The sequence below is a fragment of the Convolutriloba macropyga genome, unplaced genomic scaffold (assembly GCF_964194025.1).
Source record: "Convolutriloba macropyga unplaced genomic scaffold, txConMacr16.3 SCAFFOLD_441, whole genome shotgun sequence".
Lineage (NCBI taxonomy): Eukaryota > Metazoa > Xenacoelomorpha > Acoela > Convolutidae > Convolutriloba > Convolutriloba macropyga.
Genome location: NW_027451123.1, coordinates 63,761 through 91,494, shown reverse-complemented (window position 1 = coordinate 91,494; position 27,734 = coordinate 63,761). Strand labels below are relative to the sequence as shown.

The following is a 27,734-nucleotide window of genomic DNA, read 5'->3' as shown; positions in this document are numbered from 1 at the left end:
ATGAAGACAATCAATGAGAAAGATCTGGCCTCAGCCAGACAAGACAGTGTGAGCACCAGTAGTTGTGGAGACGTGGCCTCCAAGTGGACCTGCGACATCTGCGGACAGGGTCCGTTCAGGAGTGAGCTCGGCCTGAAGCAGCACAAGACCAGAAGTCACAAGTCAGGGGCATCACAGACGAAAGCATCACAGGGAGCACATGCGGGCAGGGCTCCCACCCAGGAACCCGTGAGTGGCCAAGCAACAGCCCCCAAACTGGTGCTGCTCAATCTGTGGTGCTTCTAATTTTTAAAATTTCTTTAGAATTGAAGAACTCGATTATAACTCTGCCCAATTCCGAATCTGATCGACATTCTCTGGACTTCATCCTTCCCGATCCAGGAGATGAGCTGGGTCTACAATGCCGGCAGTTCAGGTGAGCCAGTTGTTTTAAATCAAGTCCCCCACTTTTTTGAGATAACGAAGTTTCAATTGACAAAAATGACACTGAGAAGACTCCTTATGGTCGGCTTCAAATGCTAAAGAAATTTGGCACAAGTTTTTGGGGCTTGAACTTATGAAAAGACCGTGCTCAGCCCGGAATTGGTACAAAAAGACGATGCTCGGCACAATTTGACAATGAAAAGACCTATCCTATTGTAATCGTAATTTTATCGCTATCTCTATTTGCAACTGGTCTTCTGCATTACTTCGCTAATCCTACAAACTCAGTAGAGTCCTCGTTTGCGAAAAGGGGTGACGACATTTGGTCACCCATTCTCTCATGGGAGAAAAATGGTTAAATTGCTGAAAACAGTGACAGCAAAATTGCGGACAGTCCTTACAAAATTCCGTAACTGATCTCGGAATAATCACGTTTTTATGTCATCAATGTCCGCAATTTGCGAGCAAGGGTATCGTTATCACTGCACTTCAAGAGGGTGCTGGTTTCTTCCAAACCAAGTTTGATGCTTGGCCATTTCAGGAGCCAAATTTTTTGACAGACTTTAATTTTAATTTCACCCAAATCAATCATATGACTTGGAAAAGTCTTTCGCTTAAAAAAATCTGATCCCTTTATCAATTTCGCGCTGAAAATTATAATATATTCAACAAGTCTGATTTTTTTTCTGCTGCAATTCCGAAGAAACAATACTCATACTTTTCATTAGTCATTAAAATTTCATTCAATCAAGAAGAATGGCAAACTAATCCAACTGCGGCAATTGATTTATCTTAAATTAGCAACAGCGAATTATTAAAGAAAAGAGAGATTTTCAAAAAAATGGACTAACCAATAAAATTAACTGATCTGTTCTATTGATATACTATTTCCCTAACCATGCTGAGCCTATGTAAAGCCTTTCTCCTTGACGTTGGAAGTTCGATTCCTTAGCCTTAACCAATAAAAAGCCCACTGCTAGATTTTTTTGAATTGATTTCTAAACTGGGGTATATTTTTTGTTTGTGTTGTCGATTTTTTCATTGGAAAGCAAAGCATTAGATTGTAGTAATGAAAATCGCCAAAAACTTAAGCGTGGTTAGATTATACAAAACCGGCAGATTAATTGTTGTTTTCCCTGAAACATATCAAATGACAGGACTCTACTCGGCGACGTAATCTAAGCTGGAAAGTAGGGACAGACACAAAGCAAAAAGAGAGTCGATAATTTAAGAAAAAATAAATATGGCGCTAATTTCCACTCTGTGATGCTTTCGAAACAATAACCTATTGTTGAGAACAATCAACACCAATATCAAAGAAATCTAATTTTACTCATAAAACGTAACTAGCTCATAAATTTTACTCATAAATTTCTAGCCCAAGTCTCATAAAATTAGCTCTAGTGTACTATTTTTTGCCTTCTGATTTGCATGCATCTTACAGTTGTATAGGACATCATGTCACTTCGTAAAAATAAACTTGCGATTTGCTGTTTTACAATAGCACTATGCTATGCTAGGGGTTTTACTATAGCACTATTCTTTACAAATAGCACTATGCTAGGGGTTAGAATAGATCCGAGTACTTTTGTGTGAATGTTTAAAAAATCAGTTAACTCAGTCATTTTTTGTCAATTTTGATTGTAATTTCTCGGACTTGAGTGTCAGAGCATTTCAGCGCTTAACTTAATTCAGTTCTGAAATTTTGCATCCCCAGAATATTTTTAGTTTCTTTATCTAGATTTTTTCTTTTTTCGATTATATTGATGTCATCAAGTTAGCCCAGTTAAAACGTATCCTTTAAATTCTGAAAATTACTCACACCTTATAATTAAGTGTGAGCAGAGAAATGTCGTACTTTGTAGCTTTTAACTGGTAATTACCATAGTAGTATAAGTATTGTTTAAATACAAGCTAGTTTTCAGGTAATTACCACAAAGCCCATTAAGCTTATTGGTTACGACTTGCTACGCAAATTTAATGTTACAAGTACCCACTCGGAAATTCGAATCGCAACAAAAGCAAACGTTGTTGGCGGGAGTTAGGCTGAGCATATTATTTTTCATGCAGTAGGTTTTTACTCGAAAATAAAGACTGACCCGTGTAAATTGGGATATGAACAGAGTACTGGTCATCTTAAAGAGCAGAATGTCTCTAAACTGACGCAGCGCTAATTTACTCTGTCACCAACCTGAAAGTTCTTCAGGAAAATCGCAAAAAAATTCATCCAGTCAGAATTCAACTACTTTATTCACGTGTCTCTTTGATGCCCATCACCTGTTTCTGAGATGAAACTGTTTTAGTGCCTATTTCTGCATGATGGGCTACAGGCTCTACAAAAAAGAAAGCGTTCGTGAACCGCAGCAAGATGACGCACAACAATTTGAAGTTTTGGTTCGTGATAAGACGCATAGACTCAATTGGTTTTCCTTCAAAGAACAAGACAAAAGAACAGGTAGGAACAGAAATCTTTATTGTATGGAGTAATAAGTATCTTTTTTTTCCAGTTCATGCAAAAAAATGGGGATAAGGGTTAAATTGATTTTAGGGGTCTCTAAGCAGGCGAAGATATTTTGCAAAGAAACCAGTGCTGCATTCGAATCATCATTTCGTACTTGCAAGCGTAGTCTGCTAACCATTACGCCAAATGATCTTATACTCTTAAACTTGGGCATCTTTTGTAACCCCTCCCTTATGTTCTTTCCCGTCATTCAAGGTTTTATATCTCTAACTATACGCTGAACAAGTAGAGTTTCTTACCAAGCTCTGTCAAACTTATTTGTTACACAATTTACATTAGGTTGTTCTCTCTTAACCGTCTAACATTTAAAAACAGAACTTAGAATGAAATTTTCGAAGTATGATTTAAATGGCTCAGAGAAAAAAAAGATTCGTCAGACGTTTCACCCAATAGATTGGGTACGGCTCGAATTTGTTTGAAATTGCGCCAAAGTAGTAAAAGTGCTAAATTATGTGTAAACGAAATCGCCATTTGAGGATTAGGTCTTTGTGAAATTGTACATTGTGAATTCATTCCGAGTCACCGACAGTTAATTTTTTGCAGCATGCATGATTTTACTGGTTTTGAGCCGGCAGTGAAATATCTGCAATATTGGGTTGTAATTCCCAAACTGGTTGTTACCAAAATTGAGTTGATGACAAAATTAAAAAAGATTTGCACTTGTTGTTCACTAGTACTCTTTTTTCAATTTAAGTAAAAAATTCCTACCGATTAAAAAGTCCCAGAGCGCAGTTAGAAAAAATAAACAATATGTTCTATAAATTGGATAGCTATAAAAAAGGGTTTAGTAAAAAAAAGTCTGAAACATAATACTGTTCATTTCTTTCCACCTTGTGAAGAAACTTAATGAAAACGATTTGCCTGTTTTAAAAAAAGAAATACAGAATAATTTCTCGAGGTGCACTTTTTCTGGACATTTTTACTGCAAATTTATCAATTGATAAATGAAATTATTTTTGCAGGTAATCTATTTGAACTGTGTGCAGGTCAACAATTTTGAGGAACATTGTGCATGCAAATGTTGAGTTTACCTATTCATTATTCAGACTGTAATGCGATATCAAATGAAAAGGGATAAATGTCGTTGAGTTTTTTCTGATAGTCAAGATCCTATTTCAGGTCTCTGCTGTACGCATCAGATTAATATGTACGTCGAAAATGGACAACGAAATGGTCTTTCTCCTCAGAAATACCTTGACAAAATATTTGAGTTCCCCAAACCATCCACGACACAAAGAGAAGTAGTTTTTGTGAAGGTAAGTCGAAACCAATTATCCGATTTCACTTTCAGTTTCCTGGTGAAAACTAGAACCAGTTATTAAGACGCCCATCTTGAAGGTTTTTCGGGAGCTTATATTTACTGTCATCTCACAATAATTTTGCATATATGATGAATTTCTTGTAAGATATGGCCGTTGGTAGTGCACTAGAAAAGTTACAAATTAGAGCCATACCAAACAAATTGACCAGTTGGTTCATTTTCTGTATTAAAGATATTTTTAGAATCTAGGACCACTCAATTGTAACCCAGTTGCATTAAGTAGTTTTTCGCTATTTTGGGGAAAAATTAATCCGTACCCGGACCGAAACCAGGTCTATATCAGTACTAGGCAAGTCTGAATACAAGTCCGATATCGTTTTTCAGTACTGGGCAAGTCCAATTACAAGTCCTACAAGTCTGACATGTCTCGGTCAAGACTTGGCTAACACTTGCAATTTGATTCCCAAATCAAAAGCGACTTTTCAAAAAGTTTTTGTCACGTGCCATGTTTTCAGGATTATTTTTTATAGCCACTTTTGGGGTGTTGTAGAATAATGCAGGGTTGCGGTAAAATTATGTCGGGGCATATCAAAGGGTAAATTAGCACACCGTGAGTCAGTGGACTAATATTGGGCCGATTTCAGGTCATTCTAGGCCGTTTGCAGTCGTTTTCGGCCGTTTCAGCCCAACTTGACGAAAATGGACTTAATTTGAAACATTTTTCTGATCCTGTGATTGTGTCTGGAATTTCTAATCGAGGAATAATTGTGAAGATATTAGTAGTATAGTAAGTTGCCTAGTGCTTGTAGGGGGGGGGGGGGGTCCGAACCCTCCCCTACAAGAAATTTTACCTCTGAAAAAGTGATTTTCTCTAAGTCAAATCAAGTTTTTTGGTTAACTTTTGCCAGCCTGGGTGCATTCTCACCCAGTCTGGCAAAAGTTAGCCAAAAAATTTGATTTGACTTAGAGAAAATCACTTTTTCAGAGGTCAAATTTCTTGTAGGGGTGGGGTTCGAACCCACCACCCTACAATCACTGGGCAACTTACGGCTGTTCCAATATTCACTACAGAATAACTGGATAGATCCTAAACTCATAGAATATCATAATATGATTTTTTTTAAAAAAATCGAAAAACCCTATATGAGACACCTGATGCCTACAACTTGGAAAAAAATTCAAAAATTTTCAAAAATTTTTTCGAAAATTTTTCAAAGTTTTTCAAAGTCCTAAAATGGTCTGAAATGGATTTTGCGCTATGAAAGAGCACTCAAAAGTGATTTTTTGTGGACTTCATTCTTTTCAAACAACTAGGACCGGAACAAGTCAGTTTCTGAAATAGTCTGAAATAAGTCAAAGAGCAGTCAGAAGCAGTTTTTGTTGACAATACTTTTGCAAATGTGCAGGATAATGTGGAAAGCATGTCTTTTTTTATATACATGTTTAACTATGTATGTTTCTATCAAAACAAGTCCGTATATTTGCTTGCATGTGTTAAAAAATGTAATTTTATTGTCTGAATGAATATTTGAAAGAAATGAAAGAATAAAAATTTTATGTATAAAATAATGCATATAATAATGAAAGTATATATGAAAGTGTATATTTGTTTAAAAATAAATATAACTGTGCTTAAAGTTAGTAATATGTTTGTATGAGTATAAGCTGAAATGTAGGTTTGTGTGTAGAAATTGTAAATGTCTCAATATGTCAAGACGTTCTTGGTTTTATGTGTGTATGTTTTTTTCTATATGTATACAGTGGAATTTATGTATGTATTTCTGAATGTGTTTATGTATTTATGTATTTATATGCTTGCAAGTCAGACGAGAGAGAGGGGATAAGTCCCTGGAGGGTAATTTGTTGCCAAGAAGAACGTTGTTATTTGTCTCCACGATCCAATAATATTATATCTTGCAAACAGATTTTGACCTTCAGCGTTGATAAACTCTGACCTTTATACATTGGCAAGCAAAATGTTACAGCCGAAGACGACAACAATTTTTGGATGTTCTGATCATGCTTTTTTAAAAATTGAATTTTCTACATCTATCTAGCTACATATTAAAAACTATCAAGATTTTTTACAGAAAAAAAATTGATGCTCTTTGTCTTTTAATCCTTGGCAAGAAAATGATAAAGTGTTGCAACACAGAAGACAAAAACAACTTTCTGATGTTCTGAGCATGCTTTTTTGACAACAGATTTCTCTACACTTATTCAGCCGGCCGTCTAGGAATGAGCAAGATTATTTACAGGAGAAAAATATATGAGATGAATTGTTGAGAGATAAACAATAAATTGAGCTAAGTAAAAAGAATAAGCTCTGTTAAAAACCGAAAATGTTGGTGGGAAAACTATGATATGCGGGGAGCAGCTGAACTTTTTAGTTATATAAAGTAGAATGATAGGAATTTATCAAGAGCTTGAATCAGACAAAAAAGTGTAATGATGTACAAGAAGAGTAGTTTGCACTGGAACTGTAAAAAGCGCTAAAATTTTCTAAAGTTAATTACTCACTTTATCAATTAAGCAAAGACGAACACTAACTATTTATCTGTGGGTGGTTGCTAGAAACAGCTTCGGAAATGTATGGGTCTTGTTTGCGTACTGGTAATAGCAATAATGGATATTGCGTGCTGGGACTGAAATATTAAACAATAGCGAAACGCATCTTCAGTAAATGCTTCCAATAAATTCAACTATTGAGCACTGCAAGTAAGGTACCAGAGAAACTCAAGCAAACAGAAATCAAAAGCGTTCATAATAGTGTCTTCTTGGATCAAATTTACTGCGTTCAGTAACCCTGTGTTAAAACTTTGGATTACTTATTGTTCTGTTAACGTTTTAAAATGAGATTACCGTAACGATATTTCATAGAGCATCGGAAAGAGGTAAATACAAAGGAATCTAAAATTAAAAGGAGCAGAGTCTTTATAACATATAATTGGGTTAAGCAGTCTGGCGAACATATTGGAATTTAACACAACACTACTGCTACCTACTACTGCTACTGCCTACTACTACTACCTACAACTACTATCTACAATTAGTACCTACTACTACTGCTACATACTAGTACTACCTACAACCTCTACTAGATACAATTACTAACTACTACAACTACTTATTGGTTCTAAGTTACACTAGTACCTACTACTACTTCTTTTTAATGCCTTCAAATATTACCTATTGTTTACTAACTATCTACAACAAAGTGTTTCTGTTTTTCTAAAAAATGAAAACAATTCTTATCTCTAGAGACTTGTTGAGCATAAACAACAGAAGCTTTTATCTATCTCAAAGTAATATGCCCTGACTGACACAGACCGATAGAATTTACCCGCCAATATTTACAACAAATCATTAAGTGTTTGAAGTTTTTTCAAAGATATAAAAAACTCTGAAGCTTTGTCGTACACATTAACCCAGTAATTTTCAACTCAAAGTTAGTTTGTTAATTAACAAGTAAGAAATCCATGGTATGATATATCAGGTCGATATTTAATTAAATAAATCAATGTAACGTTTTACTGTTTAGCGAACCAGTCTAATTTTTAGAACTTCAAATAAGTTTTATTGCTATGTTCTTTTTTTGGAGTGAAAATTTTGTATACTTTTTTTTTCTTATAAGGGATCAGTCATAAACTTAAGTCTTTTGTTCAAATGCTGTTTTTTTGTTCATTCAATGTATGACGTCTGATTCCATTTGCAATTAATTGATAGATATGAAACGCAAACTTTTTAAAATTTCTTCTATGAAGGATTGTATAGCGTAAACATTTACTGGTTCACAATATCAACTTTAAAAAACATGCTTGCTTCCAACACTCCATAGTGTGAACCTCAATGGAAACAAACAATTTACAACGTACATACATTATCCAAAAAACTGAGGTTTTACTCTATATAGTTGTTTTCGTATGTTTATTCAGAGCCACCTGTTGTTTCAGTTATCATGTATTACACAATTTTTTCTGAACCCTTACGTTTCAAAAATTTGTAGAGACTGAAAACTGATGGGATAGCTTGTCAGAAGGACATGTGTTAGTTGAGTTTCATATTAACCTTAGCTTCGGCTCAGGATGTGTTCACAGCTAAGACTGTAATTGTGAACTTGCTAGTAATCAAAAGTTTAGCGCTACATGATTTTGCAATTTTTGTTATATTAACTTCCTCCTTTTTTATTGAATTTCATTTGGTCATTGTTTATCTGAGGAAAAAGTAAAGATAAATCAACCTCATGAAAAGTTTCTCAGCAAAATTAAGTGAAACAGTCATGTTGAAATTGAGAGCTCAAACAAACACCTTAAATTTAAGTGTTTAGATGAACAAATTTGGTTTGTTTTCAACGTCTGCTTACACTCAAAGGGCACCAATTGGTTCCCGAGAAGTACTTTTCGCGGAATTTGAAACAAAATTCTTCTTTATTGGTGTTCAAAACTCAAAAAACCGGAGATGGTATGGCTTTGGATAAGCAAGTATAATAAAATTGTGAAACATGGCCAACCACTTTACCTAAATGTTGAACCATTGAGTTCGAATTCGAGTTTGTGATCTAAAAATAGTATTCAAGGATAATTGACTTTTTTAAAAAAAAAAAGAAAAAAAAAGACTTCTTTTTTTAGTATTCAAAACTCAACAATCGGAGGCGGTATGGATTTCGATAAGCAAGTCTAATAAAATGGTGATGCTTGGTCAATCGCTCTACATTAAAATGGAAGTTTTGAGTTTGTGTCTGAATTTGTGATTTAAAAACACTATTCAAGGATAATTGACTTTGAAAAAAGACTACTTTTAGCGCTAAAAACACAATAATCGGTGATCGTGTAACTTGGAATTACCCAATATAATGAAATGTGATAACTTGGCCTATCGCTCTATTTAAAAGTCAAAGTTTGAGTTTGAGTTTGAGTTTGTGATCTAAAAATAGTATTCAAGGTATAATTACGTCATAATAGTTGAGTTGTGTTATAAAGTTGCGACCGCAAAACAATTGAAACACGTTCTCACAATCTATTTAAACTACAGCTACATATGTGTCAAGAAAGCGAAAGAGACCTTTTTGGTTTTACTAAGCTTTCTGATACAGTTTACTATATTATATAGACTATATTCACATGGTCTATTATGTAATCTTTACTGCACGAGTTCTACAAGCATTCCTGAAGACTATAATTTTGCATTTTTCTGTAGAAAAGAACAGAAAAAACGCATGATTTTCCGAAACCAGCAGTGTTGACATATTTTACCATTAGTTTTTGAGAAGAGCGGTCAGTGCAACTTCTTAAATGATTAATTTTCTCTGAAGAATGTCCGGTTAATGAACTTTAAATATTGCAAAAAAACTAATATGGAGATATTTTAAGTCATGACTATATTAGGTAACAGTTAACACAACTAACTGTGATTTTTTGCTATCATAAAAACCGTCAACACAGAGAAATCAGGTTAGGCGCTTTGATTCCATCGCCAAACAAGTAAGTTTCTACAATATTTTGGTCAATTTGGAAAAGGTTCCAGTGTTAAAACCCTGCTATCCATAGTACATTAAGTTCAAAGTTTAAAGTATTCAAATTTTTTGGAAATTAGTGTTTTATTTTTCTATGTGATAATAAGTATTCTTGGCATTGTGTACCTCGTTTTGATGGTATCTTTCCGAATGTGTTTTTAAGTTTTCAAACGTTTGTTTGTTATGGATCGTATGAAGAGTCGATTTGAGTTAAAGACAAAAAAACAACTGTCAAAATAGAAATCATGATTATAGAGGCAATTAGGCTAATTTGATTTCCAGGTTTTTTAGTGCAGTATTTTAGTCTTCACTGAGTTTAAACAATGTGAGAAATGTGTAAAACTGTCTCTTCGAAAAATTTTCCGTGTGGAATTTCACTACACCACTTTAAATGCCACTACTGTCAATAAAAACCATTGTAAATTAACATGATTTGAATCTTCATAAAGGTTTGTATCCTCTATAACAATAAATGGTAGAATCATTATGTACAAGAAAAAGTGTTTTTTCAAGATTAATCATATAGCAAAACCTTAATCTTCAATAAAGCTTTTTTGATCCGCAATTTACGCTATGAATCAGTGGTCTCACAGGTAGTATGAAAACATTTTTTTCGTGGCGCTCAAAAAGAAAACCCCTAACGGAACTGCAAAGTTAACAAAGGTAAGAAAAGAAACGGTTTCCACGTTAAATTTGTTTCTTATTTGAAAGACTGAAAATAAAACAATGCCTAGCTGACATAAAAAAGTTTTAGATTATGCGAAACAAAGTTTTATAAGACTTGACTGTCAAATAAATGTTTATGAAATAGCTGATTTTTCATTACTACTTTATTAATTTTGTACATTTAGAACCTCAATGGTTTGTCTGGAGGACACTCATAAGAGAACGGACAAGTATTGACTTCCTGCATTTATTGGAAATTTCGTTCGGATACGTTAAATGCTTACTATTCTTGATACTATAGCTTTATGGATTAACGAAGTTTTGCGTCCGCGTTAATGAATACTTAGGTTTGAAAATTTTATGAATTACTTAAGTAACATGCTGAAATACTTCATATTGACACATAGCTTTAAAAGCTACTGGTTGAATTCTGTGAAAACCAAATGTTCCATGACATACACAAGTTGTTGCACATGTATACAGAAAACACTAGTGCTTGCTTACGTCTATGGTTTAGATTGAGCCTTTGAGCAAAACATGTTTTTTATATACTGACAGAAAAGGTGAGCAGAGGTTTTATTATCGTTCGTCAATATAAACCACGTCAATACTAAGCAAAATCAATACTATTGTACAAATAATTTGATATTAAACCTACGACTTAGAACCAGTTACTATATAAGCTAGAAGCAATTGTAGACGTAAAAGACAAACAATAAGGTCAAAAGGTGAATTTAAATGAATTTGATTTGTCCTGTTTATTCAATTGCTTTATTTAAGTTAACGTTACACTGGAGCACACTGTGGGTCGAAATGTATTCCGTAATAAACATTTGCAAGCCTATGTACTCACTCTCCTTTTATCTCAACGTTATCTTTCAATAGAGTACATTTATATACGCCTTCTTGATCACAGACTAGAGAATACTTTAGCAAACTAATAAAAGTGCTTTTAGTCGAAAATATTATGCAAGCAATTTGCAGAGCAGGCTGAACTTCTCACACGCACAGTGCAATTCTTCTGCTTTATGCCTAGCAATCAGATCAAAACCTTAAAATGTCAATATCCGAGGTACTTAGGAGAAACTTCAATCTATTTTACAAATGAAAACGAATAAGAATTAGTCTAACAGGTATAACAACTGTGGCCTTCTCGAAATGTTATAGATATTCATTGGAAACTATTACTATTTGGCCAATTAAGCTAAAAGAACGAATGCTAACATCTCAGCCAAAAGTTTGAGTTTACTTTTAACTCAATGACTTGCTTCTCAAAACAACTTTTTAGCTTTTCATTTTTGACTTGTATTTCATTCAGTTAGTGTATGCCAAAACCTAAACTCAACTGCCGGTTTATAACTTATAATGTATCATATCCTAACGCAATTTGAAGGCTCGTTTCAGCGCACAATTGTCTATCAAACTCGATATGAAAACAATATTGCCTTTATACAACAAAGGAAGGACAGTTCAATTTCAAGCTGGACTACCTTCGATCATTGCCTCATACCCAAAAAATTTATTGACTTTGTTACTACATTACCTAATATAACCGAAGAAGAAGACTTTATAAACAACTCAACCCCCTCGGAAACTGAAATAACTTCTCAGCATATACCCAATCCTTTGACTTCTGACATAGGATCACTTCCCATGGACACCAAGAGGATTTTGCGCAGTTACGATTTCGAAAGTATGCCACTCTTCAGGAGCCAAGAAGAATACTTCGCTGCTTTAGAAGATTTGGAAAATCTGTGGAAAAAGCTCGAATTATGCAGAAATGAAACCAAACTAACCACTATTCACGATAAAATTGATCATACTACATCATCCACATCCGATGATAACAGAAAGACTGTGATATCTTCCATATTAGAACGATTCCCTAGCCTTCTTGAAGAAAACTCAAAAATTGAAGAAAACTTCCAGAAATTTAGCACTGAGCCATCGTCTAACAATGCTCTACAAAAGAAGAGCCATCGTGTAGTTCGAGGATGTGTACTTCACAGTGGAAATTTTCCAAAAAAGAATGAGATTTGATGAAAATGTGAGGTGTTCATGTGACAATAACAACTAGAACTGAAAAATTCTTGTTGATTAAAGCTTATTAAATAGACGTTGGCTTTCAGTATTGAATTGTTTCCATTTATAACCTGTTATTTTGAAATGCTGTGCATTATTAAACTTCATTGTGTATGCTCATTATCCAAAATTTATTAGTTGCAAAACCACTCCTTTAAAATACAGTTTGTTGATTCAACATTATCCACGTCAGAGAAACAGGAAACGGTGTTCGGCATGTTCAAAGGAGTAGAAAGTCAGAAATTTGTTGTAGAGTAGGATCACCAAACCCTAAATTGTTGTTCTGAAAATGTTGAAACGGATACGCGCAAGAGATTCGACATTATAAACCGCCGCATTTTGTTTTGATTTATGGAGAACCGAAATCAAAAAGTTGCTGTTAATTACCCTAATTTGTTAGTTGATTACTAAAGAAGTACCTGAGTGGGTTATTTGGTCTCATGTTCGGTTATGATAGTTTCATATCAAGTCCCAAGAGCCGCTGAAGCATGGCCATGGTCCGCGATGGTTTCAAGATAATTAATTTTTAATTTGCTTTCAGTGTCTATACTAGGAGATACTAAGTTTTCTTTTCTCAAATACTCGGTTATGATGGGTGAAAAATTTATTAGTCTCATTTGAGAAGCCAATTTAATTGGCCACAAAATTTATCTTAAATTATCAAACTAATAATTTAAATAAAATGTCGCCTCTCTTTTAAATCGGCTCTCTTACTTCAGTTCTCTTACAAGTCACCGGTTGAAACAAAAATCCAACCTGACCACTTGATTTTTATGAGTAAAAATACCTGTATTGTGAGAAGTTCAGTCTGCTCTGCAAATTTCTTGCATAATATTTTCGACTAAAAGCACTTTTATTAGTTTGCTTAAGTATTCTCTAGTCTGTGATCAAGAAGGCGTATATACATGTACTCTACTGAGAGATAACGTTGAGATAAAGGAGAGTGAGTACATAGGCTTGCAAATGTTTATTACGGAATACATTTCGACCCACAGTGTGCTCCAGTATAACGTTAACTTAAATAAAGCAATTGAATAAACAGGACAAATCAAATTCATTTAAATTCACCTTTTGACCTTATTGTTTGTCTTTTATGTCTACAATTGCTTCTAGCTTATATAGTAACTGGTTCTAAGTCGTAGGTTTAATATCAAGTTATCTGTACAATAGTATTGATTTTGCTTAGTATTGACGTGGTTTATATTGACGAACGATAATAAAACCTCTGCTCACCTTTTCTGTCAGTATATAACAAACATGTTTTGCTCAAAGGCTCAATCCAAACCATAGACGTAAGCAAGCACTAGTGTTTTCTGTATACATGTGCAACAACTTGTGTATGTCATGGAACATTTGGTTTTCACAGAATTCAACCAGTAGCTTTTAAAGCTATGTGTCAATATGAGGTATTTCAGCATGTTACTTAAGTAATTCATAAAATTTTCAAACCTAAGTATTCATTAACGCGGACGCAAAACTTCGTTAATCCATAAAGCTATAGTATCAAGAATAGTAAGCATTTAACGTATCCGAACGAAATTTCCAATAAATGCAGGAAGTGAGTACTTTTCCGTTCTCTTATGAGTGTCCTCTAGGCAAACCATTGAGGTTCTAAATGTACAAATTTATTAAAGTAGTAATGAACAATCAGCTATTTCATAAACATTTGTTTGACAGTGAAGTCTTATAAAACTTTGTTTCGCATAATCTAAAACTTTTTTATGTCAGCTAGGCATTGTTTTATTTTAAGTCTTTCAAAAAACAAACAAATTTAACGTGGAAAACGTTTCTTTTCTTACCTTTGTTAATTTTGCAGTTCCGTTAGGGGTTTTCTTTTTGAGCGCCACGAAAAAAATGTTTTCATACTACCTGTTAGACCACTGATTCATAGCGTAAATTGCGGATCAAAAAACTTGATTGAAGATTAAGGTTTTGCTATATGATTAATCTTGAAAAAACACTTTTTCTTGTACATAATGATTCTACCATTTATTGTTATAGAGGTTACAAACCTTTATGAAGATTGAAATCATGTTAATTTACAATGGTTTTTATTGACAGTAGTGGCATTTAAAGTGGTGTAGATAAATTCCACACGGAAATTTTTTCGAAGAGACAGTTTTACACATTTCTCACATTGTTTAAACTCAGAGAAAACTAAAATAATGCATTAAAAAACCTGGAAATCAAATTAGCCTAATTGCCTCTATAATCAGGATTTGTTTTTTGACAGTTGTTTTTTTGTCTTTAACTCAAATCGACTCTTCATAGGATCCATAACAAACAAACGTTTGAAAACCTAAAAACCCTTTCGGAAAGTTACCATCAAAACGAGGTACACAAAGCCAAGAATACTTATTATCACATAGAAAAGTAAAACACTAATTCCCAAAAAATTTGAATACTTTAAACTTTGAACTTAATGTACTATGGATAGCAGGGTTTTAACACTGGAACCTTTTCCAAATTGACCAAAATATTGTAGAAACTTACTTGTTTGACGACGGAATCAAAGCGCCTAACCTGATTTCTACTCTCTGTGTTGACGGTTTTTATGGTAGCAAAAAATCAAAGTTAGTTGTGTTAACTGTTACCTAATATAGTCATTACTTAAAATATCTCCATATTAGTTATTTTGCAATATTTAAAGTTCATTAACCGAACATTCTTCAGAGAAAATTAATCATTTAAGAAGTTGCACTGACCGCTCTTCTCAAGAACTAATGGTAAAATATGTCAACACTGCTGATCTCGGCAAATCATGCGTTTTTTCTGTTCTTTTCTACAGAAAAATGCAAAATTATAGTCTTCAGGAATGCTTGTAGAACTCGTGCAGTAAAGATTACACAATAAACCATGTGAATATAGTCTATATAATATAGTAAACTATATCAGAAAGCTTAGTAAAACCAAAAGGTCTCTTTCGCTTTCTTGACACATATATAGCTGTAGTTTAAATAGATTGTGAGAACGTGTTTCAATTGTTTTGCGGTCGCAACTTTATAACACAACTCAACTATTATGACGTAATTATACCTTGAATACTATGTTTAGATCACAAACTCAAACTCAAACTCAAACTTTGACTTTTAAATAGAGCGATAGGCCAAGTTATCACATTTCATTATATTGGGTAATTCCAAGTTACACGATCACCGATTATTGTGTTTTTAGTGCTAAAAGTAGTCTTTTTTCAAATTCAATTATCCTTGAATAGTGTTTTTAAATCACAAATTCAGACGCAAACTCAAAACTTCCATTTTAATGTAGAGCGATTGACCAACCATCACCATTTTATTACACTTGCTTATCGAAATCCATACCGCCTCCGATTGTTGAGTTTTGAATACTAAAAAAAGAAGTCTCTTTTTCTTTTTTTTTCAAAAAAATCAATTATCCTTGAATACTATTTTTAGATCACAAACTCGAATTCGAACTCAATGGTTCAACATTTAGGTAAAGTGTTTGGCCATGTTTCACAATTTTATTATACTTGCTTATTCAAAGCCATACCATCTCCGGTTTTTTGAGTTTTGAACACCAATAAAGAAGAATTTTGTTTCAAATTCCGCGAAAAGTACTTCTCGGGAACCAATTGGTGCCCTTTGAGTGTAAGCAGACGTTGAAAACAAACCAAATTTGTTCATCTAAACACTTAAATTTAAGGTGTTTGTTTGAGCTCTCAATTTCAACATGACTGTTTCACTTAATTTTGCTGAGAAACTTTTCATGAGGTTGATTTATCTTTACTTTTCCTCAGATAAACAATGACCAAATGAAATTCAATAAAAAAGGAGGAAGTTAATATAACAAAAATTGCAAAATCATGTAGCGCTAAACTTTTGATTACTAGCAAGTTCACAATTACAGTCTTAGCTGTGAACACATCCTGAGCCGAAGCGAAGGTTAATATGAAACTCAACTAACACATGTCCTTCTGACAAGCTATCCCATCAGTTTTCAGTCTCTACAAATTTTTGAAACGTAAGGGTTCAGAAAAAATTGTGTAATACATGATAACTGAAACAACAGGTGGCTCTGAATAAACATACGAAAACAACTATATAGAGTAAAACCTCAGTTTTTTGGATAATGTATGTACGTTGTAAATTGTTTGTTTCCATTGAGGTTCACACTATGGAGTTTTGGAAGCAAGCATGTTTTTTAAAGTTGATATTGTGAACCAGTAAATGTTTACGCTATACAATCCTTCATAAAAGAAATTTTAAAAAGTTTGCGTTTCATATCTATCAATTAATTGCAAATGGAATCAGACGTCATACATTGAATGAACAAAAAAACAGCATTTGAACAGAAGACTTAAGTTTATGACTGATCCCTTATAAGAAAAAAAAGTATACAAAATTTGCACTCCAAAAAAGAACATAGCAATAAAACTTATTTGAAGTTCTAAAAATTAGACTGGTTCGCTAAACAGTAAAACGTTACATTGATTTATTTAATTAAATATCAACCTGATATATCATACCATTGATTTCTTACTTGTTAATTAACAAACTAACTTTGTGTTGAAAATTACTGGGTTAATGTGTACGACAAAGCTTCAGAGTTTTTTATATCTTTGAAAAAACTTCAAACACTTAATGATTTGTTGTAAATATTGGCGGGTAAATTCTATCGGTCTGTGTCAGTCAGGGCATATTACTTTGAGATAGATAAAAGCTTCTGTTGTTTATGCTCAACAAGTCTCTAGAGATAAGAATTGTTTTCATTTTTTAGAAAAACAGAAACACTTTGTTGTAGATAGTTAGTAAACAATAGGTAATATTTGAAGGCATTAAAAAGAAGTAGTAGTAGGTACTAGTGTAACTTAGAACCAATAAGTAGTTGTAGTAGTTAGTAATTGTATCTAGTAGAGGTTGTAGGTAGTACTAGTATGTAGCAGTAGTAGTAGGTACTAATTGTAGATAGTAGTTGTAGGTAGTAGTAGTAGGCAGTAGCAGTAGTAGGTAGCAGTAGTGTTGTGTTAAATTCCAATATGTTCGCCAGACTGCTTAACCCAATTATATGTTATAAAGACTCTGCTCCTTTTAATTTTAGATTCCTTTGTATTTACCTCTTTCCGATGCTCTATGAAATATCGTTACGGTAATCTCATTTTAAAACGTTAACAGAACAATAAGTAATCCAAAGTTTTAACACAGGGTTACTGAACGCAGTAAATTTGATCCAAGAAGACACTATTATGAACGTTTTTGATTTCTGTTTGCTTGAGTTTCTCTGGTACCTTACTTGCAGTGCTCAATAGTTGAATTTATTGGAAGCATTTACTGAAGATGCGTTTCGCTATTGTTTAATATTTCAGTCCCAGCACGCAATATCCATTATTGCTATTACCAGTACGCAAACAAGACCCATACATTTCCGAAGCTGTTTCTAGCAACCACCCACAGATAAATAGTTAGTGTTCGTCTTTGCTTAATTGATAAAGTGAGTAATTAACTTTAGAAAATTTTAGCGCTTTTTACAGTTCCAGTGCAAACTACTCTTCTTGTACATCATTACACTTTTTTGTCTGATTCAAGCTCTTGATAAATTCCTATCATTCTACTTATTATAACTAAAAAGTTCAGCTGTTCCCCGCATATCATAGTTTTCCCACCAACATTTTCGGTTTTTTACAGAGCTTATTCTTTTTACTTAGCTCAATTTATTGTTTATCTCTCAACAATTCATCTCATATATTTTTCTCCTGTAAATAATCTTGCTCATTCCTAGACGGCCGGCTGAATAAGTGTAGAGAAATCTGTTGTCAAAAAAGCATGCTCAGAACATCAGAAAGTTGTTTTTGTCTTCTGTGTTGCAACACTTTATCATTTTCTTGCCAAGGATTAAAAGACAAAGAGCATCAATTTTTTTTCTGTAAAAAATCTTGATAGTTTTTAATATGTAGCTAGATAGATGTAGAAAATTCAATTTTTAAAAAAGCATGATCAGAACACAAAAAATTGTTGTCGTCTTCGGCTGTAACATTTTGCTTGCCAATGTATAAAGGTCAGAGTTTATCAACGCTGAAGGTCAAAATCTGTTTGCAAGATATAATATTATTGGATCGTGGAGACAAATAACAACATTCTTCTTGGCAACAAATTAACCTCCAGGGACCTATCCCCTCCCTCTCGTCTGACTTGCAAGCATATAAATACATAAATACATAAACACATTCAGAAATACATACATACATTCCACTGTATACATATAGAAAAAAACATACACACATAAAACCAAGAACGTCTTGACATATTGAGACATTTACAATTTCTACACACAAACCTACATTTCAGCTTATACTCATACAAACATATTACTAAACTTAAGCACAGTTATATTTATTTTTAAACAAATATACACTTTCATATATACTTTCATTATTATATGCATGAATACGCATTATTTTATACATAAAATTTTTATTCTTTCATTTCTTTCAAATATTCATTCAGACAATAAAATTACATTTTTGAACACATGCAAGCAAATATACGGACTTGTTTTGATAGAAACATACATAGTTAAACATGTATATAAAAAAAGACATGCTTTCCACATTATCCTGCACATTTGCAAAAGTATTGTCAACAAAAACTGCTTCTGACTGTTCTTTGACTTATTTCAGACTATTTCAGAAACTAAGTTGTTCCGGTCCTACTTGTTTGAAAAAAATGAAGTCCACAAAAAATCACTTTTGAGTGCTCTTTCATAGCGCAAAATCCATTTCAGACCATTTTAGGACTTTGAAAAACTTTGAAAAATTTTCGAAAAAAATTTTGAAATTTCTGTGTTTCGACCCCTAAACCGCTTAGGTTATAAAAAATAAAGTCAACAAAAAATCACTTTCGAGTGCTCTCTCATAGCGCAAAATCCATTTCAGACCATTTTAGGACTTTTAAAAATTTAGAAAATTTTTTTCAAAAAATTCGAAATTTTTATATGTTTTGACCCCCATACTTCATAGGTGACAAAAAGTGAAGTCAACGAAAAATCACTTTTGAGCGCTCTTTCATAGCGCAAAAACCATTTCAGACCATTTTAGAACTCCAAAAAATTTTGAAAATTTTTTTCAAAAAATTCGAAATTTTTATGTTTTGACCCCCATACTTCATAGGTGAAAAAAAGTGAAGTCAACAAAAAATCGCTTTTGAGTGCTCTTTCATAGCGCAAAATCCATTTCAGACAATTTTAGGACTTTGAAAAACTGAAAAATTTTCGAAAAAATTTTTGAAAATTTTTGAATTTTTTTCCAAGTTGTAGGCATCAGGTGTCTCATATAGGGTTTTTCGAGTTTTTTTTAAAAAAATCATATTATGATATTCTATGAGTTTAGGATCTATCCAGTTATTCTGTAGTGAATATTGGAACAGCCGTAAGTTGCCCATTGATTGTAGGGTGGTGGGTTCGAACCCCACCCCTACAAGAAATTTTACCTCTGAAAAAGTGATTTTCTCTAAGTCAAATCAAATTTTTTGGCTAACTTTTGCCAGACTGGGTGAGAATGCACCCAGGCTGGCAAAAGTTAGCCAAAAAACTTGATTTGACTTAGAGAAAATCACTTTTTCAGAGGTAAAATTTCTTGTAGGGGGGGTTCAGACCCCCCCCCCCCCCCCCCCCTACAAGCACTAGGCAACTTACTATACTACTGGTATTTGATTCCCATAGCTCTGAATCAGTAATGAAATGAGACTTGCAATTAGACTTGACCAGTACTGAAATTGACCTGGCGTTAGGTCCGGGTAAGCCATAAAATTTGCGACAGAGCTTACAAGTCTTATTTCAAAATTTAAGTCGCCTCAATTCACTACATTATAGCAGGCGCGTTGAGTATGTTTTAGTCATTTCAGTTCTTTTTGTTTCTAAAATTGGATAATTTGGATTTTGATAGTTTGGCGGTACAAAAAAAGGGCGGTTTAAAATGGATATTAAATTAGGACGTCTTTTCAAAAGAACCAGTTTGAACATATCACACGTGATTTATGGCATAAAATACAAGTATTAAATATGTTCTACCAGAAACACAAAACGACAAAAGCAGAAAAGCAAAAAAAAAAACAAAAGTGAAAAAGTGAAGAAAACGCAAGAGCCTGATTTACTGAGATTTTTCATAAACCTAGAGATGCTGATAGGACAACTGTCTTCGAAATAAAAAACTATACTTCCTGATGTTGCAACATTTAGTTTGATAAGCGCAGTTTGAAATAACGGGTTTCATAGCCCGTGCAATACATTTTTCCATGATCAAGTTGTTTTCCAGCATTGAACATGGTAAAAAAAAGTTGCCACCCAAGTGGGTTTATCGTTTATAAGAGATAGTTTTCTCTTTTTTGTCATGAAAAATCCTGCCATTGTTTTTTTCCTGCAATTCACAGCCACCTTTTAAACTTCCAGCAGAAAAAAAAAGGGGTGCATTAAATATTGTGGATACGCAAATTTTCTCTTTTTTGAACAAAAACCCGGGTCAATGATCATACAACTTTCTTTGATTTCGTACTAGGTCCTATATGATTCTTAGTAATCATACTAGGTCATATATGATTTGTATGAATTCTTGGTAGTCATACAAGGACCATATATGATTTCCTAGAAATCATACAAGGATCATACAAAAAAAATCAAAGACTAAAAACTGTATAATTTTGATTTTCCATTGAAGTTGAGAAAACTTCTTGGATTTCATACAAGGTCATATATGACACATAATACATTGACTGGTGCCACAAATTCTCGTATAATGTAGTCAGAGGACTTATTAATTTAATATATTGAATTTGCACTCCACATTTGATTCTTTGTGTGCGCTAAAAGAATAACTTTGTGGTTTAAACGTATTCAGAAAACAAATTTGACGTGATATCCAATTTTTTTCTTGATTAATTTTTTTTATAAATGAGCATTTATATGTATAAACTGGCTTCAGAGTATGTCAAAAATTTTGTTATTTGATTGGACTTACTCTTTTATTTTGTGCCCAACTTGCAATTGTTAGCCTAATTGTTGTCCATGATGATTAAACCGCTATTAATGTCACTTTCGGATCAGTACCTCAAAGTCTGATAGGAAAGCCACAAGCAAAAACTCCACTTTGTGTAGGAACGTCCTTTGGGAGTGAGTCTTTTATAAAAAGAGATTTTTCACTAAAAGTTGCTTTTTAAAATCCTGACTTTTAATTGGCTTTTTTTCACTTAGTCTCTACGCTTCAAAAGTTGTTTCAATTTCTTATCTTCGTCGTTCTGCTAAGCAATAGCCCTCAGTGGGGCCCTGGCCAAAATGAGCCAACTGAGCGCTCTCCTATCAGAAGCAAGAGCAACCGCTGATGATACTTCACATCATGAACAAGATTTTATTCAAGTTCAAAACAAACGTGAGCGTTTTCAAAATCAAAACGAGAGGAATTCGATATCAGAGACAGTTATACCAATAGTTAAAACATTCAATTCGAGACCAATTCAAGTGCAATTTGCCCGAGCTATGAAAAAAAAATTCCCACAATTAAAAATACAACGAATTAGAGAATTGCCAAACTCTTCCGACTTCTTTATCCAACCGGAAAACAAAGCCTCCAGAGATAGTCTTATGTCAAATACAAACCTGCAACAAGTATTCCCTAACGCTAATGTGATCACGAGAAATACACTGCCAAAAGCCGAGTCCAAATCAAGCTTTGTTACAGTCAATGTGCATCACACTATCCAAGAAAATGAAATAAAAGAAGAACTCTTGAGCAATAACGGAATCGATGTAGTAAAAGTGTCAAGGTTTATAAGCCGAGCTAATGGCAGACCTACAAAGCTGATCAGAGTAATAACAGATTCAACAAATCATGTTTTAGCAGCACAAAACCACGTGTAAACATTGGTTGGCTAATCTACAGATGTGAACCAAACAAAGAGCCGCCACATGTTAAACAATGCTTCAAGTGTCAGAAATATGGACACTCCACCATTGAGTGTAGAACGAGCAGCGTTGCCTGCAATGCTCAGGCCAGCACACAGTAAAACAATGCGCCGAACCAAAAGACAATGCCAAATGTGCAAATTGCGGTGGATCGCACGCATCTGTGTACAAAGGATGCTCCTATCAAAACGCAGTTGTTGAAGCGACAAAGAGAAAACAAGATATCAAGTACTCAGCAGTGGCAAAAAGACAAACCGAATTGCTACAAACAAACTCAACTGTCTCAGCAAAAAACATAAGTGTTCTGGTTGCTGAAGTACTCAGCAAAATCCGTTCAACCTTCAAATCAATGTCTTACAGTGATATCATCAAAGTTGTCAATATTAGTGCAAGCAGAATATTCGGTGATAAAATAAAAGGTCAAAAAGTTAATGATAGCATCAAAAATGCTAACAACAATTTCACGAATGTTCCAACGCAACAAATTTCAACAAATAGCCATCAATTCAGCCAACATGGATAAAATTAAAATTTTGCAATGGAACTGCCGAGGCTTATCCAACAAAATATTAGAACTTCTCGTTTTTTGAAGGAAAAAGATATTGATATTGTGTGCCTGAATGAAGTCAAGAGCTGGCAAAAAGAAAATCTAACCGATGATTATTTCGTAGTTACGGAAACGAGAGCAAGTAAGTCACTTGGCTCAATCATTTTAGCAATGAGGGGAACGACAATAATAGAAGTTAAACCAGAAAAGTTCGATAGAAACGAGCGAGGAAAAACTTTCGAAATAATAAAAGCATGCTTTGAAGTACCTGTTATAGGTCATCTCTGGGTTATAGCATTTTACAACTCACCAGGTTGCGATTTGAATCCATCAGAAGTTTTTGAAACTGAAACGAAGAACGTTTTTATCTGTGGAGATTTCAACGCTCCACATCAAGAGCTGAATTGCACATATAACACTGAAAATGGTGAAAAAATAATCGAAACTATTGAAACTGGGAAATTCAAGTTTTTAAATAACGGTTACCACACATATCAATCATATCAAGGAGAATGTCGAAATATGCTTGAATTCGCCGATTAATCAGTCTTCAAATTTTTTGACACATTTTATGTTCCCGATGACTTTGGTAGTGACCAGAGCTCAACCATTACTACCCTGAACATAATGACTCAGAGCAAATTCGATTTGAAGGCAAAAGTCAACTTCAAAAAAAATCAACCAGATTGTCAGACAAGAATACGAAAACTCGGTGTTATACCCACCAGTCTATCCAAATGCAGAAGAACTAAATCAACTAAATGAATTACTGTACAGATCATTCAATTCTCGCGACAGAAGTCGTATATCCAACAAAAAATATTTCCCTTTGGACATGAAACTACTAAACTTATCCGTGAAAAGAAGAAAAAAAGAAGAGAGCTGAAAAGAACAAACGGAGAACAGCACAAATTCCTGTAAAAGGAAATAATTTTCCTCCAAAGGGAAACAAAGGGGTCCATGAAACGATAGGAAAAAATCAAGCAATCGAAATTGATCGCAAGTGCTCAAAATAAGGGAAGCAAAAGCTTTTGGAGAGCAGTTAAAGCCTTATTTGGTGATTCAAAAAAACCAAATGAAACTGAACAAAGTGTGGAAGTCTCATATAAACAACTAAGAGCGAACACAGACATTGAGAAAAGCGAAATCTTCAAAACTCTTCTACAGGATACAATGAAAGATCATACATACGAAAACTTGGAACTAAATGAGAACTTCGAGAAAGTCGAAAACGAAACAAAAATGTTTCTCAAATACGAAAATGAACCAAATAACTACTGCATTATAAAAGTAGACGATTATGAAGAAAATTTGAACAAAACAAGAAGATCAAGTCCAGGACCAGATAAAATCAGCTATAACATCCTGAAAAGGTTACCTAAATGCCTCGAAGCATATATTTGTCTCCTGATAAATAGCTCAATAAACAATTCTTATGTTCCAACTACATGGAAAGAGTCAAAATGTTATCAAAACCGAACAAAAATAAGAAGATGCAGAAAATTACCGACCGATCAGCCTAATCAATTGCATTGCAAAAATTTGTGAAACAGCAGTAAAGAATTTTGTCCTAGCGCACTGTGAAGAAAATGATGTCTTCGGTGAAATGCAAAGTGCGTATAGAAGGAATCGTTGCACAACTGATAATTTGATCAAACTTACTCAGCACGTAACAGAAGCATTTCAATAGTCCGAAATGGCCGGATTTGTCTGCCAAGATATTGAAAAAGCGTTTGATGCAGTGTGGAGACTAGGACTTTAAAACAAACTGCTACAAATTGGTGTGCATAAACCTCTGACAAAATGGGTTAACTCTTTTCTCTCTCAGAGAAGCATCTTCGTGAAAATTAATAACTCAAAAAGTAGCACATTTTCAACACTAGCTGGAGTACTTCAGGGCAGCGTCATTGCACCAATTTTCTTCCTGGTTTATGTCAGCGGCATTCCTGAAATAGCGGCACAAATTTTTCAATTTGCTAATGATTTTGCCCTTTACTACAGGTCGCGCTCCTGTAGAATAAGTCAAGAGAAACTTCAGTATTCACTAGACAAATTGATCAAATGGTGCGAAAAACTAAAGATAAGAATAAATCCAGGCAAAACAAATTTTATGCTTTTTAAAAATCCGTCAAAAAAAGTTTCTAGTTTAGACCTTTTTATGAATGGTACAAGAATTGAATGGTACAATTTCAATCAAATTTCTTGGCGTAAAGTTTACCCCACATCTAAAGTGGAACCAACACTGCAAAAGTTTGGTGGCAAGAGAAAAAAAAAGAATCTACCAACTATGGCGGCTCAGTCAGATCAACATTGATGAAGAGTGCTTACTGACCTTGTATAAATCATGGATTCGACCTCTATTTCTCTATGCGAATGCCTGCTGGATAGACCAATCTAATTCAATTGTCAACAAAATACAACTGACCCAAAATAGAGCACTAAGAATTTGTATGAGGAAACCCCGCTGGTACAGTGTCAAAAAACTCCTTGAAGAGGCCAATATACCTGCAGTAAGAGATTTTCAGATTAGATTAGCAAATGAGTACCTGAAACGGGCAAAAGAAGACAAGATCGAATTAATACTTTAACCTATCCAGAAAAAGAGACAACGTCCAAAAAAACAATTATCAATGCACACTGGACCATCTGTCCTGCTAATGTTCTTTACCAGTTTCAATATCGTAGAAAAGCTAGAACAACCATCATCCAATGAATTATTGCCAGCCGCTTGCATAGTTAATTAGGGGCAAAATTCGAACCAACAACGTCCTAACCAAACAGCTAAGCCAGCCGCTCACCTAGTAAATTCGGGGCTTAGCTGTGTGAAATTAACATCATTTTAAACCTAGAAAATGTTTTCATTTTTTTTATATTCACTCCACTGATATCTTTATCAAAGTTAAGTTACGGTTATACAACTAACGACATTATACAGTGCTATGCGCGGTTTGGTTCAGTGGTTTTAAGGTTTAGGTTAGCATAGCACTTTTAACTTATTATTCCTTCTGTATTTTACTTCATTCTTCAAAACGCTTCCTTCCCTCAATTTATTTCAACGCGTCTTAACGCTTGCCTTCCTGAACAAAGTTACAAAGTTACACTAATTACATTTTTTACGACTGGCGCAGCCCTTTAATTCTCTGATCAAATGAGGCTCAGTAATTCATTCCCTGAAGCGAGCGCAGCCCAATTTTTATTTGTTTATTTATTTTTATTTGTTTATTTATTTTTTTATCTACTTTTCCCACTCTCAATATTTATTACTTCTTCAATAAATTTTTCTTAATAATCGACTTTTTTAGTTTGAACAAAAAATTTATTGATATCTTACCTCGCATTGAAATACAATGAACTAATCAACTTCTACGAGGCTAGCCAAGAACACCAAGAAAAAGAGTAAAAGCAAGCAGAGCCAGCAAAAGCCCTTCCTGGCGCTTGAAAGGGCTCCCAGCAACAAGAGCAATCAATTGGTTTTAAAGGAAAAAACTCTGAAAAAACAGGAGCATAAACTCATCTTTCCGGAATTTCGAACTTTCTATTTTAATTATTGATGCCTTTTAAATTGATTGAACTTGATTGTAAATACATTAATAATAAGTGAATTATTTTGTGCCCAACTTGCAATTGATATTGTACGTTAGGGTCTTTTTGCGGATCACAATGTGATGCCGGTGTATCATATAGGTGATGCCCTACCGAATAAAAAAAGCTAAATGGTTAAAGATTTTCAAAAAATAGTACTAGGATCATATATGATTTCTTGGTAATCATACAAGGATCATATATGATTTCTTTGATTTCATACAAGGATCGTACTAAGAAATCAAGTATGGACAGTATGAAATCATATATGATCCTTGTATGAAATCGAAGAAACTTCAACCCGGGATTACACTTCACAAATTTTTTTGAGGGTTTTGCATGCGGGTTTGTGGTTTGCATGTGCGTATGTGGGGAATCACTTCCAAATTCTTCTGGTTGGAAAGGATTTCTAAGTTGAATTAGCTTTCTAAATCATCGAGCTAAATCGATCGAAATCTAGTTCGAAGCTTGTTCGTGTTCCAAAATTTTAAAACTATCAGCAAAAAAAGACTATTCAGGAAATAAATTGTTACTTCGTGACAATATTCTACAATGAAAGGCCTTTTTACAAGTGCTGAAAAATGCATATTTGAACAGGTTTGCTGGACCAAATGGTCCCATTAATTGATAGGAGCGCTGGCTCGCAATGAAAAGTTCTAAGGAAATAGTGTTTCTTTTTTCATCGGCTCAGCACCTGATACTGAAGATCCCAAATGCTATTCAAGCCCGGAAGAGCAAAAAATCTATTTTTAAAGTTATGTTGGAATCCCGCTGAAGTTTTGCTTTCGGCACGAGATCTTTCGATATGGCTTGCTGCATCTTTAGGTGCGTTGGGTTGCACAATCTTGCACTCACGTGATCAGCCAGATTGGTTTCGGTCGGGGCAAACTCAGGATTGTGGGAGGAAGGGGACTGACGAAGAAATTTGCCATACCGCCAGTGGGCAAAGAGGCAACAATGTACGTACTGACGGGTTATCAAATTAAAACTCAATTGGCATTCCCCTGGTTCATGCTCTGGATTATTTGTGGAGAAAAGCCTTGGATGTGTCCGGATGCGGATGGCCAGACATCAAGCAGTGGAATCAGATGATTTACAAATTATGAAAATAATACTGTTGACTCCTTTACATTACAGTTCATTGATCATTTTTCCAACCCCGCCCACTGCATGAACAAAATTTTGGTTATATACATATGTCAGCTCTAAACACTCTATGAGTTTTTGCATT

At 34.0% G+C, this 27,734-nt stretch overlaps 1 protein-coding gene across 1 annotated transcript; it reads left to right on the top strand.

Annotated features, from left to right (window-relative positions):
• Positions 1 to 27,734, top strand: LOC142356416 (uncharacterized). Its single transcript, XM_075408331.1, has 5 exons — positions 1 to 232; positions 304 to 415; positions 2,727 to 2,878; positions 4,064 to 4,200; positions 27,329 to 27,734. Exons 1-5 carry the CDS (start codon positions 1 to 3, stop codon positions 27,593 to 27,595), a joined length of 900 nt encoding a protein of 299 aa, XP_075264446.1. The 3' UTR covers positions 27,596 to 27,734.

Excerpts from the sequence above, each read along its gene's own strand:
- LOC142356416 (XM_075408331.1), top strand. The coding sequence starts at position 1 with ATGAAGACAATCAATGAGAAAGATCTGGCCTCAGCCAGACAAGACAGT. Across the intron at positions 233-303 it reads TCCCACCCAGGAACCCGTGA|AATTGAAGAACTCGATTATA; the intron begins GTGGCCAAGCAA and ends AAATTTCTTTAG. Across the intron at positions 416-2,726 it reads CTACAATGCCGGCAGTTCAG|TGCCTATTTCTGCATGATGG; the intron begins GTGAGCCAGTTG and ends AAACTGTTTTAG.